General features: G+C 47.0%; 1 protein-coding gene across 8 annotated transcripts in view; it reads left to right on the forward strand.

The window, feature by feature from the left end:
• Positions 1-16,209, forward strand: part of DIXDC1 (DIX domain containing 1) — a 108,300-nt gene that overhangs the window by 67,714 nt on the left and 24,377 nt on the right. For 6 of the 8 annotated variants that reach the window (XM_064288909.1, XM_064288910.1, XM_064288914.1 and 3 more), the window contains 5 exons: positions 258-383; positions 2,807-3,038; positions 3,999-4,103; positions 11,385-11,497; positions 13,684-13,832. In XM_064288909.1, the coding sequence (XP_064144979.1) occupies positions 258-383; positions 2,807-3,038; positions 3,999-4,103; positions 11,385-11,497; positions 13,684-13,832 (725 nt within the window). Of the gene's footprint in view, positions 1-257; positions 384-2,806; positions 3,039-3,998; positions 4,104-7,093; positions 7,712-11,384; positions 11,498-13,683; positions 13,833-16,209 lie in introns of those variants that run through there. The other 2 variants (XM_064288915.1, XM_064288916.1) reach the window with 2 other exon arrangements.

The following is a 16,209-nucleotide window of genomic DNA, read 5'->3' on the forward strand; positions in this document are numbered from 1 at the left end:
GTATTTGTTGAATGAATAAATGTACACACAGCAATTTCATAGACCCCTGGGTATATATTTGAAATTTTTGAAGGCTCCAAAAAAGGCTTTCATTTTCCTATCCACCATCCAAATTACAAACACCAGTGTTTAATTCACTTGCATATTTACATATAATTTAGTGTTCATATCAATTACCCCCTTCCTCTGTGTCTGGCCACTATGAAGCTTTGATGATGTCCCTCCCTATAAGTTCACGTTTTTTTCTCTCCTAACAGCGGGAGAAAAGCTGAGTGGGGTACAGCTGAGTCCCAGTAACCAACAGGAGATGAAGAATAATGTAGAGAAAGTGCTACATTTTGTCACCTCCAAAAAGATTCGTATGCACCAGACTTCCGCTAAAGGTCAGTGCCTCATCATGTTCTTGGTGGTACACTCAGCTTTATCCTGGGATTGCCAGCCTCAGAGCAAACCTTGGTTGTATAGCCTAGGGTTTTGGGTAGACCAGAGTAGAATGAGTCCCATGGCCTTATATAGTTTTTCCATAAAGAAAGTTATCCTCTTGGGGCAAGTGTTTATCAAATTCTGAGCACTTTGGAAACCTGGATGGAGACAGAAATTCTCTATTCATTTCAGTTGAATCTCTGAGTGTGTATGTAGGAAAGTGAATGGTTAGAGAAGAAATTACAAAATTGGGATATTAGTTTTAGAATGTCTCACTTAAGTTACCAAAAATGAAGATAGGTTTCCTTACATTTTTCAGGTTCTTTGGGTTTCATGATGAGTACTATTTCAAACCATCATAGCCTATATTTTTTCCAATCAGTTTTCCAGAAATAGAAATTTTTACATCATGTTTTAGACATCACAGAACATTCCAGGCAGGAGGAAAGGGGCTCTGTGACCTTTGCACGTGGTCTCTTCTGTAGCCACATTGCTAGCCCAGAAGAGGACACTTTCCAGTCCATTTTGAGCCCAGGCTGCAAGGAAGGAACTCTGCAGATGTCCTTGGAGAGCACCAGCTCCTTAGTCTTCTTGCAGTTTCTGCCTCAGCTTCCAGTTTCTGGGCATTGCCCAGGAGTCTGATGAGAACAGGGGCAGGGAGAATCCTCCCTTCATATTGGATTTTTAGTGTTCTCTACGTTGGGTTTACTTAGGTGAGGCAGATAACTGACCATTGGCAGTGCCCTGTAAAAGGTATTGATTACTCCTTTTCCAAGTCGTGCGTATTTTAAAAGGCTATGAAACTAAAAAAAAAAAAAAAGAATTTTACCAATTTCCTTACATTAACTTTCACCAGACCTATCACACCACTTTCTGCCTGCATTCCTGTTTTTCTAGGGCAAAATTTAAAGGGCCATAGTATCGCTGATCTGGTCCCTATGTGGAGTAGGCTATTAAAGTCAGCTATTTTGGGAGAACAGTGCCACCCAGGACACCATTGCTTTTTGCCTGGAGAAGTGCAGCAGCTCCTAACTAGTCGCGCCGCGTCGAGTTTTGTTCCCCTCATGTCTGCTCTTACACTGCGGCCAGAATGACCTTTCTGTTCATGCCACTCCTTTCTATCTGAGGGCCCTTAGGATAAAATCCAAAGTCCTTCAAGTGGCTTAACATGTCCTTCATGACCTGACCTCTGACTCATTCCCCCCTGGACTCACCTGGTCCTGCTCTCTCCTTGCCCTCTGTGTTCTAGCTACCTTCTTTCGGTTCCTCTCCCACAGCACTGTGACATAGGTAATGCCAATGACATGTGTAATTTAAAAGTTTCTCAAGGAACCCTAGTGGCGCAGTGATTAAGCACTTGGTTGCCAACCAAAAGGTCTGTGGTTCAAACCCACCAGCAGCTCTACAGGAGAAAGACCTAGCAATCTGCTCCTGTAAAGATTTCAGCCTAGGGAACCCCACAGGGCAATTCTACTCTGTCACATGGGGTCACTCGGTATGAGCCAGAATTGACTCAGCAGCACCCAACAGCGACAATAGAAAAAGGAAAAAGAAATAGACGAAATGAACCTCAATATATTTTAAATATTTAAATACATTTTATTTCAACATATAGAAAATATTTTAACACATAACCAATATGAAGTTATTAATGAGATATTTCACATTCTATTTTTTCGTACTAGGTCTAATGAGAAATTTTGCCTTCTTTTGTGTGTGTGTGCTAATTAAGTACTATACTTATTAAAAAAAAAAAAAAATCCATCGCCATTGAGTTGATTCCGGCTCATAGCGACCCTGCAGGACGGAGTAGAACTGCCCCATAGAGTTTCCAAGGAGCACCTGGATTCGAACTGCTGATCATTTGGTTAGCAGCTGTAGTTCTTAACCACTACACCACCAGGATTTCCAACTACACTTATAGCACTTCTCGATTGGGGCTCACCATGTTTTAAGACTCAGTAGGCACCTGTGGCCTGAGGCTACCATATTAGACAGCACAGCTATATCATGCTTTCTCTCGCCTCTAGACCTTCACACCTGCTCTTCCCTCTTCCCAGAGTACTCTTTTTCCTTCTCTTTCCTATTCTGATGAACCACTATTCATCAGTCAAGTCCTAGTCTAGAACTCACCTCCTCTAGGAATCCCTCCCTGAGCCCTCCAGGCTGGGTAACATGCCTCTACTCTGAGTTCCCAAAGAATCCTGTACTTCTCCTACTGTGAAATGTTCTTGTACCTTTTAATATTGTCTCCCTTGTCAAACAGAGTTTTGTAAGGATGGAAACCTTGATTTCCTGGCTTATGTGGATCACTGGTAAATATGTTCTAAATGAATGAGTGAGCCCTCAGCCCTCTGCCTCCCTGGTCTCTTCTGTCCCACAGATATTGTGGAAGGAAACCTCAAGTCTATCATGAGGCTGGTGCTTGCCTTGGCAGCACATTTCAAACCTGGCTCTAGCAGGATGGTGAGCCAAGGACGGGACTCCAGCACCCCTCTGCAGAGTCACCAGCCACACTGTGCCACTGCTGTGGCCCAAGGGGCAGCTGCTGCTCTGGCCGATGTGTGTCATGACGTGTCACGGTCAGGACGGGATGTCTTTCGCTACAGGCAGAGGTAAGGGTAGAAACCTGGGGATGGAGAACTGGTCCTTCTCTCTGATATTTCTTCTCTTAACTGATACAGTGCAGTAGATGGAAATACCACCCGAACAGCCCCTACACTGCAGAAAAGAACATGGAGTGGAGGTGGGGAAGGCACTCCAAAAGAGAAAAGCCCTTTCTTCTAGAGATGTTTATTTTGCAGTTAACAGAAATTAAAGGAATCACATGTGTTATTTTTTACTCTGGTACCCAGAATTTTAAATATATGCCTTTGGTACTGCGTGTTTTCTTCACTGGGAAATATGTGGGGGCAAAGTTCCAACTCACTGGGGAAGCCTCTACCTTGAAATGTACCCAAAAGACCAGTCTGTCTTGGAGAGTCACGGCAGGAAATGCTTTGGGGTTGTGTGTCTGCTGAGAGTGCAACCTGAAGTGCTGCAGATTGGTGAAATTACTTGTTTTTGTGTCTGTCTTCCCTACTAGGCTTTTTTTTTTAAATATATTTTATTTTTTGTTGTTGTTGTAAGGGGCCCTGGTGGCGCAGTCGTTAAAACACTTGGGTGCTAACCAAAAGGCTGGTCGTCGAACCCACCAGCTGCTCTGCAGGAGAAAGATGTGGCAGTCTGCTTCCGTAAAGATTACATACAGCCTTGGAAACCCTATGGACAGTTCTACTCTGTCCTATAGGGTCACTATGAGTCGGAATTGACTTGACGGCAGCAGGTTAGGCTTTTTTTTGTAGTTGTTGCTGTTGAGAATATACACAGTAGAACATACACCAATTCAATAGTTTCTACATGTACAATTCAGTGACGTTTCCAACTAGTTTTTAAGTGTCTTTAAGGAAGGGGCTTTGCCGCTGTCACCTTTGTATCCATAGCACTTCACAGGGTAGCAGCTGATCAGTGCTAACTGAACTGACCTGCGCTGCAGGACTGACACACTCTCCTTTACTGGTGCCCTCTGACTTAAGGAACAGCGTGGGTGAGGAGATTGAGAATCCATACTGGAGTGTGCGAGCCCTGGTGCAGCAGTATGAAGGACAGCAAAGGTCCCCGTCTGAGTCCAGTTGCTCCAGGTAATTGTGACCTCAGATTCTTTACCGTGTAAAGCTGAAAGTAAAATTCTTTACTGGCTAAAAGCTGAATCCCCAGGGATTCACAAGAGGCAGTAGGGCACCTAAGCAACACAAGAGGCCATGGGGCGCTTAAGCCTTCTCTCCTTCCTTCAGTTTATGTCTGACTTTAAAGGGGCAGCCCTCACCACTGCCTTGTGGTTTTGTGCTGCAGGAGGACGGGCTGGGAGGCTGGTGAATTCCTCATGTAAGGAAGCTTCTTTGTGCAGAGCGACAGTGCCAGTGCTTGCTGTGACCACATGGGGGCATGACTGGGACCTGTGAGGGCCCAGCCCAGTGGTTTTGGTATTTACATATGAGCTGCCGGAGTTTATAACATCCAGTTCTGTTACACTGTCTTTGAGCCTGAGTATAACTGAGTTATCACCTGAGAAGGCCGTATAAAGCTTAAAAAAAAAAAATCCCAGTGCCATCGAGTTGATTCCGACTCATAGCGACCCTATAGGACAGAGTAGAACTGCCCCATAGAGTTTCCCAGGAGCGCCTGGCGGATTCAAACCGATGACCCTTTGGTTAGCAGCCGTAGCACTTAACCACTACGCCACCAGGGTTTCCATAAAGCTTATAGCAAGAGAAAATTAAGCAAAGTTGTCTGTGAGCATTAGGATGTTTCCAACTTTCATTTATGGGGCTGGGATTTGTGGCAGATTAGTATGCATTTGAGTGGTCTGATGATGCTTGTGAATCTCTTAGAGCCAAGCTCAGTGACCAAAACACAGTGCTGTAATAAAAGCCTGATCGATAACAAGTATAACCAAAACGCCCACTGCCGTCGAGTGGATTCCAGTTCACAGTGACCCCATAAGGTTTCCAAGGCTGTAAATCTCTATAGAAGCAGACTGCTACATATTTCTCCAGCGGAGCCACTGGTGGTTTTGAACCGCTGACCTTTCAGTTAGCAGTCAATCACTTTAACCACTGCACCACCAGGGCCCCTTAATAACAAGTATAGTGACAGAAAAAGATTACTTTCCTGGCTCATGTCAACCACACTGCTATAAACACATCCCCAGATCATGTTAGCTTACTTACTAACTTCATTTGTTGCTGAATCAGATTTAATTTTTGCTTTTATGACTTTTGTCTCCTACTCCAACTCAGCTTAGTCTGTTCTAAAGCCTAGCTAATTGTTCCTGGTGTTATACGTGTTTTACGTGTCTTTGTTTTCTTCTTTCTATTCCTTTTCCTCAAAAAAAAAAAAAAAAATTCCACCCTATTTCGATGGACCATTTCCTGAATTTATCGAGGTCACATGGAATTTGTTCCAGCATTTTAATATAGTGTAACCTTGCTCAGGAAACCCTGGTGGCGTGGTGGTTAAGTGCTACAGCTGCTAACCAAAAGGTCAGCAGTTTGAATCCACCAGGCGCTCCTTGGAAACCCTATGGGGCAGTTCTGCTATGTCCTGTAGGGTCACTATGAGTCACAATTGACTCAACAGCAATGGGACCTTGCTCAAGTTTCTTTTTCACATTTAATAGGTGTGCTTTAAAAAAAAATTATTTGAGGCAAAATTCAGGTAACATAAAATTAAACATTAATCATCTTAAAGTGTACAATTCAGAGGTATTAGTACATTCACGATGTTGTGCAAAAATGACCTCCATCTAGTTCCAAGACATTGTCATCACCCAGAAGGAAATGCCGTACCAATTAAGCAATACCAAAACCAAACGCAGTGCCTCAAGTCGATTCCGACTCATAGCGACCCCATAGGACAGAGTAGAACTGCCCCATAGAGTTTCCGAGGAGCGCCTGGCGGATTCGAATTGCTGACCCTTTAGTTAGCAGTCATAGCACTTAACCACTACGCCACCAAGGTCTCCAATTAAGCAATAGGTGTGCTTTAATGAGAATCTCAACTATGTAGTTCTTCCTTGCTTGCTTTTTAGACCATCACTTGGTACAGAATCAAAGGATGTTTGCCTGTATAATGAGATCTTTTGCTTCCTGCATGCCTGTCACTCTTCTGACCCTGAAAGTGCCTGCCAGAGTTAGAGACAGAAAGAGGGAACAGGAAAGACAGAAGTCTGGATTTCTTCCTGAGAGCACCTGCTTCCTTCCTCCCTGGCAGCAGGACTCAGACATGGTGCGGTGAGACAGTGGGGATTAGGGACCTGGCGACAGTGTTCCAGAAGAGGGATCAGAGGCGAACCGTTTGCATCCCCCTTCTGTTTTTCATTCCTTCCTTATGTTGCCATTTCCTTCTAATGCCGACCCCTCACTTGCCCCTTTTCCTCAGTGAGCCCCGGGAAAGGAGAGGGCTTCCTACCGCTGCCTGGCATATTCTGCCCTCCCAGCTCTGGGGGAGCCCCGCCTAATGGCTCTGTGACCCCTGAAGAGGCCAGGAGACTCGGGATGTGGCTCAGGACAGGGAGTGACTTGGAAGTCGGCAAAGATAGCTTCTGGCGTCTCATCCCTTTCCCCCTTCACCTCCAGAGCCACCCGGCCAGGCCCTGCCCGCCTGTTGCTTCGTAAACCGCGGGACAGCCTCTCACTGTATCCAAGCAAAAGGATTCCCAGTTGGGAAAAAAGAAAACATGAAACGCCAGAGGAGAAGGTCAGAGGAGATAGGCGTTCGGTGGGTTTCCGGAGGAGCCCCTTAGTCTCCACCCGCCAGCCTCCTGCCTCCCGCGGGGAGTTGGGCCAAGCCGCATTTGGGGTGAACGTACCCAGACCTCTGTGTGCACCAAAGAGGGGTAGGATTAAACAAAGCAACGTTTTCAGCCGCGGGCTTCTCAGGACAGGGACCACCAGCCCCTTGCTGTGATTCTCGCGAGCTGCGTCCTCTCCGCGTGCGCGCCGCCGCCTCTCCGCGTGCGCGCCGCCGCCTCTCCGCGTGCGCGCCGCCGCCTCTCCGCGTGCGCGCCGCCGCCTCTCCGCGTGCGCGCCGCCGCCTCTCCGCGTGCGCGCTGTCTGCCGCCCGGCCCCGCCCCTTTCCCCGATCCTCGCTCCTGTTACCTTGCCCTACGCTCCAGTGGTCGGCGGGCGGAGCGCCGGGCTGGGTCGGAGCCCAAAGGTGCCTGGCAGCGTATGACAGCCTGGGAAGGGAGGGAAGAGGCTGCCGCGGAGCTGGGACTACTCGCACGCTCGCCGCCGGGAACTCCGCCGCGGAGCTGGAGCCACCAGAACCGTTTCTCCTGGTTGGAAACGGGTTGAGATGCCTCCTCCTGGGGGGATACCCGGAGCTTCGCCACCCAACAGACCAAAATGCAGCTGCCAGAGACCGGCAGCCTGCGAGAGGAGGCGGCTACCGCCGAGGCCGGGCCGCTGCAGTGCTTGAGCTGCCGGGACAGCACGCTTCAGACCCAGGAGCATCCCCATCTCTGGGGCCGAGACGCCTGGCTCTCTGTCCTGCCTGCTTTCTCCCGCGATTGGAGCAAGCAGCTCTGTAGTTAGCTTGCCCATGGAGTCGTTCTTTGGGCGCCAGCGCGGGCAGGCATGCCCGAAATTGGGAGCGATGTGACTTTGAGCTGCCACTTCACCCAGGGAAGCAGGTTTGCTGAAGTCGGAGCCAAGAGGGGGACCATGGGAGGGATGCAAGTCAAATGGTGAGCTGAGGCCACTTTGGCTTTGGAGGTGGGGGCATGGGTGGGAAGCAGGGCAAGGACTGTGGGATGCTGTTGGCCAGAGACAGGGATAGATGCGGGCAATACTCTGGAGAGCACAGGCTGCTGATCTGGGGTATTACTATAAATATGCAGTGGGGTTAGGAAGCTGGAACCAGCATAGGGGAAGGAGGGACCCTTTATCCTGTCGGTGTCTCTGCTAAAGGAGGGGACTTCCCAGAGGACAGGACTCTCTTCCTTATTACCCATTACCTGTTTCCTAAAAAAGTGACTCCAATCTAATTTAGAAGGATCTTTGCTGGGGGATTGCTTGTCTGATAATTGGAGAGATGTTAAACCTGTGGGTGGAAAGAAATGTATCAGTCTGACCCTACTGGAAATCAGTCATTCCCTGACCCCCAAGGGGATTATCATGGCAAGTAGGGGATTACTTGTTTGTAAAATAAGACCTTTAAGCTAATCAGGGAGGAGTCTAAGCCTTATAATTAATTACATTAAAATACTTTTTCTGACTTGAGGCATAGGATTTAAAGCTCCTTCCTCATCCGTGAGGTACTTAGGGAGACAGACAAATGCCTGCTCTCACAACATGGTGCCTCAGGATTTTTCTTCCTCAGGTGAGTTATCTTTTGACTTGGCCATCTAGCCTCATGGTCTTAGCTCTCTGTGGCCTCTTAGACAGGCAGCCTCAGTTCAAGAAAGAGAAACGTCGTTTTCTATTGGCTGCTCTGCCACTCCCCCAACGGGGTTGGAGATCCAGACATCCGCCTCCTTCTACCCTTATATGGGAGACAGCTCACTTAGGAGGGAGAGGGTGGAGCTAGGCATGCGTCTGTGGACATAGAGCTCTGCTTTTAGGAAAACAGTTTTCCAGCATCCTAAGTTCCCACTAGCAACCCCCCCCCCGCCCCCCATTTGTCTCACACATACCCACTGTGGTCCAGCCAAAAGCAGGCAGTGGAACAAGTAATCCATAGCACGTTGTCAGCTGAGAAAGTGCTGTTTTATTCATCCTCAAAGAGGAGCAGCTGTTGCAGGCCTCGTTCTGCACTCGAATCCACGTTTCTGTAAGAAGGCAAGTGTCTGAGCAGTCATAAATCTATTTTCCCTGTAAATGACACACTACTCTTAGACCTAAGGTGTGCCTGACCCAAACCAAAAAAACCAAACCTGTTGTCGCTGAGTAGATTTCGACTCATAGCTCCTGACTTAATCCGTGGTATTCTCAGTCACCTCATATGCATGCAAAAGCTGGACGATGAATAAAGAAGCTGGAAGGAGAATTGATGCCTTCAAATTATGATTTTGGCGAATGACATTGAATACACCATGGACTGCCAGAAGAACAAACACAAATGTCACAGAAGTACAGCCATAATACTCCTTAGAAGCGATAATGGCAAGGCCTCATCTTAGGTACTTTGGACTTTTTATCAGGAGGGACCAGTCCCTGGAGAAAGACATCTTGCTTGGTAAAATAGAGGGTCAGTGAAAAAGAGGAAGACTCTCAACAAGGTAGATTGACAGTGACTGCAACAACGAGCTGAAACATAGCAAGGATTGTGAGGATGGTGCAGGACTGGGCAGTGTCTCGTTCCGTTATATGAGGGGCCGCTATGAGTCAGAGCCAACTCGACAGCACCTAACAACAACACCCTTAGACAAGTGCTTTTCCAGGAGCTAGTTCATGTTGGCTGAAAAGGCAGATTGCCTTAGTTGTAACAGTTGGCTAAGAGAGCTCTATAAAGCAATGTCCGTTTCTAGAGGACACTTCCTTCCACTCCCCGCCCTTCTTTCCAATCTAGAAAGTAGATCTGTAAGATGATTAAGTGACTTTCTTTAATTTGAAGAAAAAAGTTGTTAAAAAAATTCTGTGGTTCTCAAATACTACAGCCTCCACCGGACTGAGCCCAGCACAACTAGATGGTGCCCAGCTACCACCACTGACTACTCTGACAGGGATCACAGTAGAGAGTCCTGGACAAAGCTGGAGCAAAATGTAGAATAAAGTTCTAACTCACAAAAAAAGACCGGACTTACTTGTCTGACAGAGATTGGAGAAGCCCTGAGAGTATGGCCCCCGGACACCCTTTTAACTCAGTAATGAAGTCACTTCTGAGGTTCACCCGTTAGCCAAAGATTAGACAGGCCCATAAAACAAAAAGAGACTAAAGGGGCACACGAGCCCAGGGGCAAGGACTAGAAGGCAGGAGGGGACAGGAAAGCTGATAATAGGGAACCCAAGGTTGAGAAGGGGAGAGTATTGACATGTCATGGGGTTGGCAACTAGTGTCACAAAACAATATGTATACTGTTAAGTGAGAAGCTAGTTTGTTCTGTAAACCTTCATCTAAAATACAATTTAAAAAAAAATTCTGTGGTTCTGATAAGGAGGAGAACATGTTACTGGTTGAAGTCATTCCCACCAAAGCGTTTAAACAACTAGGAGAATAAAACACTAGCCCTTCGGCTGTTTCAGAGGTTTTGAAATCTCTGACTACCTCCACTATGGTAGGCTCTGGTTTTTACTGGTTTCTAGGAAGATGAAATGTTAACTCCTGATCATGGTGGCTGTGGGATTAGCCTGGGAGACTTCAGGGGCACATTAAGTGGGTCATTGAATCCTAGACACTTTCACTGTTGTCGGGGTGATGGATTTGGAAAGAATTCCTGAGGGGGCTGGGCCTGCAGACCCCACAGCCCCTGAGATTGTTTCAGCACTCGTGTTCTCAAGGTGCGGCACAAAGGAAAATGGCTCTTGGGTCAGACTCCTTTTTCCCTGTCAGATGTAAGTATCAGCCGCACATTCCCCTCCTGGCTTGTAGATTTGCTGTCATTTGGGAGATTTAAAATTCCATGTCTTTGAAAATTGAACAGTTCCTTCTAAGGATAGCAGTTATACTGAGAACTTAAGAATTGTTAAGATGGTTTCTGATGACAATTGGAACATACTCTGGCAGAGATATAAATAGCTCTAATGGGAACAAATCAAGTAAACGGCTGTTGCCTTTACCGTCATCTAGCAGGCCTTTCCCCTTTTGACATATTATCCGTCTCCTTATCTAGCCTGACATGGTACACACTCCCGTGGTTTCTCACCTCTGAACACCTTCTTCCTGTCCCCTCTGGGATTAACCCAGAGCTGATCTGCCATGGGCAGTCTGCTGGTTCTGCCCCTCTCTGTGACAAATCTGTGTTGGAAACAGACTTTTCTTTGGACACAGAATTTCCTTTCAGCTCCCAAAGCTACTAAAACAAATACTCCTATTAGTCACTGAACTGGGGCCAGGGATGGTAGTGATGGGGGGTGGTGGTGGGAATTAAACACAAAACAAAACACAACTTGAGTTATTTAAATGCTGGATTACCCATCCTTCTGATGAATGAATCTCTCCTCAACGAATTAGGTTTAAAGGCAGCCTTGGTGTCAAAAAGACATCCTACACCTGGGTATTTCATTCATTCAAAATTCATTTCATTCATTCAACAAGCTCATTGTTCATTCATTCCTTCAACAAATATTTGTTCTCACTGTGGGCCAAGTACTGTGTTAGGCGTCAGGAGTGAAATGAATGTGTATCTGGGATAAATTATGAAAATTGGCTTCTAAACAACTGTTCATAGTAATTTTTTTTTCTTTTTCCTCCTATCACAGTCTGACTTCACCCAGTCCAATCCACAGTGCAAAGAGCGAATCCATTATAACCCCGTCAGAGGAGAAGGTGGATTCTGTGATTATCCCCTCTGAAGGAATAGAGAACAGAACAGGTACTATCTATCAGCCTGCCTGAGTTGCCTTGGGGAATAGACCCCAGATTGAGAGTTTGGGGGTCCTGACTATCCCCCTGTAAATTCCCTGGTCTTCTCCCTCTCTATGGTCTATATATGCAGGGTCAGCTCTAGAGGGTTCTAATGCCTTTGGGGCCAATTAATGTAGTTATCCTCTTGCAGAATACCATTTCTGATGTCCTAGCTGTCAAAAATCTTGCAGCAGCCTAGACAGGCCATTCTTCAGCTGGCTGTTTATGAATTAGGAAATGACTTTGGTACAGTCAGAAGCCTTACTTACGTAAACAATTTTTTTCCTGTTTTATATAAGTAATTTGGGGCCAGGAATATATAGTAGAGAGCAGATCTATATCGGGCTTTGGTTTTTTAGGAGGGGGTATAGACAGGACCACAATGATTTCCCTCTGTTTGGACTTCTCCTTGTTGTTGTTAGGTGCCACCAAGTCAATTTTGACTCATAGCGACTGCATATGACAGAGTAAAACTGCCATAGGGTTTTCTAGGCTGTAATCTTTATGGAAGCAGATTGCCAAGTCTTTCTCCCGTGGAGCTGGTAGGTGAGTTCAAACTGCGGACTTTTCAGTTAGCAGCCAAGACTTAATCGTTGCATCACCAGGGCTCCTTTGAGTTCTCCTTAATCTGTCTGAGTTGCTCTCCTTTTTCTTATATAAACATAAAGGATGCATGGAAGAAGCAAAGCATGTGATTTAGATAAAGTTTTATTCACCTGTAAGGGGTACAATGAAGCTAAAGCCCTCAGAAGAAAAACTGGATTTAAATTCTTCCTTACTCTGCACCCCTGTTAGCCTGTCATTAGAACCAGAGTCAGTCATGCTACTGAGTTGGAAATTCCCAGGACCCTGGGGAGGGAGAGAGAATTTATTGAGGGCCTGCTCTGCGCCGCGTACCGCAGGGCCTGCTCTGCGCCGCGTACCGCAGGGCCTGCTCTGCGCCGCGTACCGCAGGGCCTGCTCTGCGCCGCGTACCGCAGGGCCTGCTCTGCGCCGCGTACCGCAGGGCCTGCTCTGCGCCGCGTACCGCAGGGCCTGCTCTGCGCCGCGTACCGCAGGGCCTGCTCTGCGCCGCGTACCGCAGGGCCTGCTCTGCGCCGCGTACCGCAGGGCCTGCTCTGCGCCGCGTACCGCAGGGCCTGCTCTGCGCCGCGTACCGCAGGGCCTGCTCTGCGCCGCGTACCGCAGGGCCTGCTCTGCGCCGCGTACCGCAGGGCCTGCTCTGCGCCGCGTACCGCAGGGCCTGCTCTGCGCCGCGTACCGCAGGGCCTGCTCTGCGCCGCGTACCGCAGGGCCTGCTCTGCGCCGCGTACCGCAGGGCCTGCTCTGCGCCGCGTACCGCAGGGCCTGCTCTGCGCCGCGTACCGCAGGGCCTGCTCTGCGCCGCGTACCGCAGGGCCTGCTCTGCGCCGCGTACCGCAGGGCCTGCGCATTAAGTTACCTCATTTGGTCTTCGCTACAACTCAGAAGGATTATACTTGTTTCATGAATGAAGAAACTTACTCAAAGAATTTATCCTGTCATTGTCCATCAAGTATTTGAAATGGTTGTGCATACAGCTAGATAGGATAAAATAGTTGAGAAAACCAGAGCAAAGAGACTCTAAAGGTAGGGAAACAAAACTAGGGGGAGATATTAAACAATATGGGCAAGTATGCTTTTAATGTTTTTTTTCCTGCGCGACTCACACAACGCTATATGCAACAAGGGGTTCTGTTGTTATGACTGAATGGTCAAAGGAATATTGAATTGAAGTCTCTGCTCTAAAGCTCCAGAGCAACCAAGAGGAATTTTGTGTTCATTGCATCTGACATGACAACTCGTCTCTTTATACCCGGTAGAATCAGGCTCTGGAAATCCCAGGTCTAGAGAATTAAGAGTAAAATCTACGTATCCCATACCAAGACTCGCAGGAGGGGGTCTTATTGCTCCCCAAGGGTTCTAGAGAGGATAGATACTGACAGAGTAACCGATGATTCCGTAAGCCTGGAGTTGCCAGCCAGTTCTTTATGTCCCACAACACCCCCTGGTGGAGAGTCCAGTTTGTGTCATGAGGACAGGTTCGAAAGGCAGGTGACCTGAACCTGTAGACACTTTCTGCCGGAAATTCAGCTTTCATCGACATGAACTCTGTTCCCTGCTGTCATTTTGTAGAGGAGATAGATTATCCAGTATCCCGAGACTGGCAACCCAGGAGCCCAGGAACCTACCTGGAGACCTCATGGGAAGAACAGCTGTTGGAACAACAGGAACATTTAGAAAAAGAAATGGAGGAAACAAAGAAGATGATATCAGGACTACAGGTAGCTCTCTTGCTTGTAGTTTGTCCTAGTGCACTGATGATTATATTTAAATCACTAGCATCAATTGAAAATGCACTAATTTGTGTATGAGGGCAGAGCTGAATGGAGGTGGGGGGTTAGATAAAAGGAGTTAGTACACAAAGAACAGAAAATTCCTTCTATGTGAGTACTCCTAAATGGACTTTATGGACTCTTGTTTATAGCACAGCTGTTAAGATTTCAGCAAGGCCAGGAGCCATTATCAGCCCCTACCAAAAACTTATTCTGGCTCTGTACTTCATGAGTGGGTTTCTCCCTCATACAATGCTACAGACCTGTAGTTGCTGCTTTCACCAAAGATGGCACTGTGAATGGTCAGGAATTTTCTCCTGCGAATTCTCCAGCAGGAAGGGTGTAAGAGCTAGTAACGCTGCCAGGTGTCCGTTTGGGTCTAGCTAACTTAGCTCACTCCTAAGGCACATGCTAGTGGATGCCAGGAGACACTGATCAGGCAGAAGAGGTTTTCCTAGAGCAACAAAGCCCCTCAGTTTTTCTTATACCTGCAGCACTGGCCTGGCCGGTCTCCCCCAGAGATGGGCTGGCCCGCTTGGCATAGTCCCACCCTGAATGATCCCCCCAGCCCTCTCTCTGTCTGTCCGTCCCTGTCTGAGCGCAGCCCTGGCGGTGTGCTGATGACTCTGAAGTTGCCCAGGACTATTCCTCTCTCTTTGTGCTGGGACTTGCACGGCTTCTGAACTGTCAGATTTTTACGGACATGCAAACAAAGCCCACCTGTCCGCGTGGCTCTGGCGGCCGGCAGGCAGCAGGGGGCGTGCTCCCAGCCAGCCAGCAACAGGGTGGGGACACAGAGGGCTCCTAAAGGAAAAGGAGCTTGGTGCTGCGGTGGAACAATTCGCATAATGTATGCCCCAGGAACTGAGAAGAGTTGGAGAAAAGTTTTCTCCCGCAGCGTTCCCCAGGGGAGAGTCGGTTTTCCATTTACTCTGCATTTTAAAAGGAGAGTCTTCTAAGGCCATTTAGATCCCTTTTCTCTGACTCCCTTAATGAGTACCTTAATGGAATGGTTTTTCATGCTATGCTTTAATAGGACATACTCCTTGGAGAACTTTGGGGTTATACTCAATCAGGTTTTTCCTGGGATAATTTGCACTATGTGAACTCAGATATCCGTGAGTTTGATTCTCAGTTTGGTCTGCATTTCCCAGCCCGAGAGAAATCCGAGGGCAGATTAGAGAGAAAAAGAAAAGAATTGACAGGCAGAAAGTCAGCATCCTAATACTGCGTGCAAACAGGCATTTTTAATTCACAGGCACAGGATCACAATGAGAATTCTGTTCCATTGTAGAATACAAAGGGGCTCACAGCATCCTCTGGGCTTCTTAACTCTTTCATTGATGGACAAGTTGCAAGCTAAGCTACACCCAGGATTTCTGACTTATCAGTATACCTTAGTTAGAGTCTGGTGAACAATTTGCCATTAGAGTCTATATTTCTGTAACATGGCTCTCATTTAGCTCCCTGCAGCCCTGTGGCTTCTCATATGCGTTGGCACTCTTCACCACAGCCCCGTGAGATAACCCAATACATTTGGTTACAAAATTGGATTATTAATTAGTGCTTGGTAGATCAACCATTGTCTGGACTCAAAAATGTTCTTTTATACTAACATTTGTGATGTAATTTGTGTTCCCTTTGTTGAAACAGAGTTTGACCTCTGTAACTCTTCTCTTTTGATTGAGTTGTGACAGAATCATGGTATAAAATGGGGACACACTTTTTAAAAAAATCTTTCACTGAGCTGATGCAGGGTTGGAACCAAGTTTTGTGGGTTCCACAACATATACAATTTGGGGGACCCTCTTTAAGAATAAAATTACAAAGGTGTGAAGACAATATTACGTATATATATATATATATATATATATATATAAAATTGCCATTGAGTCAATTCCAACTCATAGTGACCCTATGGGACAAAGTAGAACTGCCCCATAGGGTTTCCAAGGAGTGCCTGGTAGATTCGAACTGCCAACCTTGTGGTTAGCAGTCGTAGCTCTTAACTATGCCACCAGGTTTCCAAATATTATGTATAGGCAAAGCCTTTTGTGGGGAGTGGAAATGAATGAGGACATCTCTGCAAAAGTTTTCTTTCTTGCTCTTTCCAGGCTGCCTTAAAAAAATGGGGAGTGGAAATGAATGAGGACATCTCTGCAAAAGTTTTCTTTCTTGCTCTTTCCAGGCTGCCTTAGGGGAGTAAAAATGCAGATTACTAAAACAAACAAAAATCAAACCCAAGTCAGTGGTATTCCAAACAATTCATTATAATAAACTTTCCTAAGCCTTGATAATGCTTTTAGTTCACTCTCCAGCAGGTGAA

Source organism: Loxodonta africana, chromosome 7 (genome assembly GCF_030014295.1).
Source record: "Loxodonta africana isolate mLoxAfr1 chromosome 7, mLoxAfr1.hap2, whole genome shotgun sequence".
Lineage (NCBI taxonomy): Eukaryota > Metazoa > Chordata > Mammalia > Proboscidea > Elephantidae > Loxodonta > Loxodonta africana.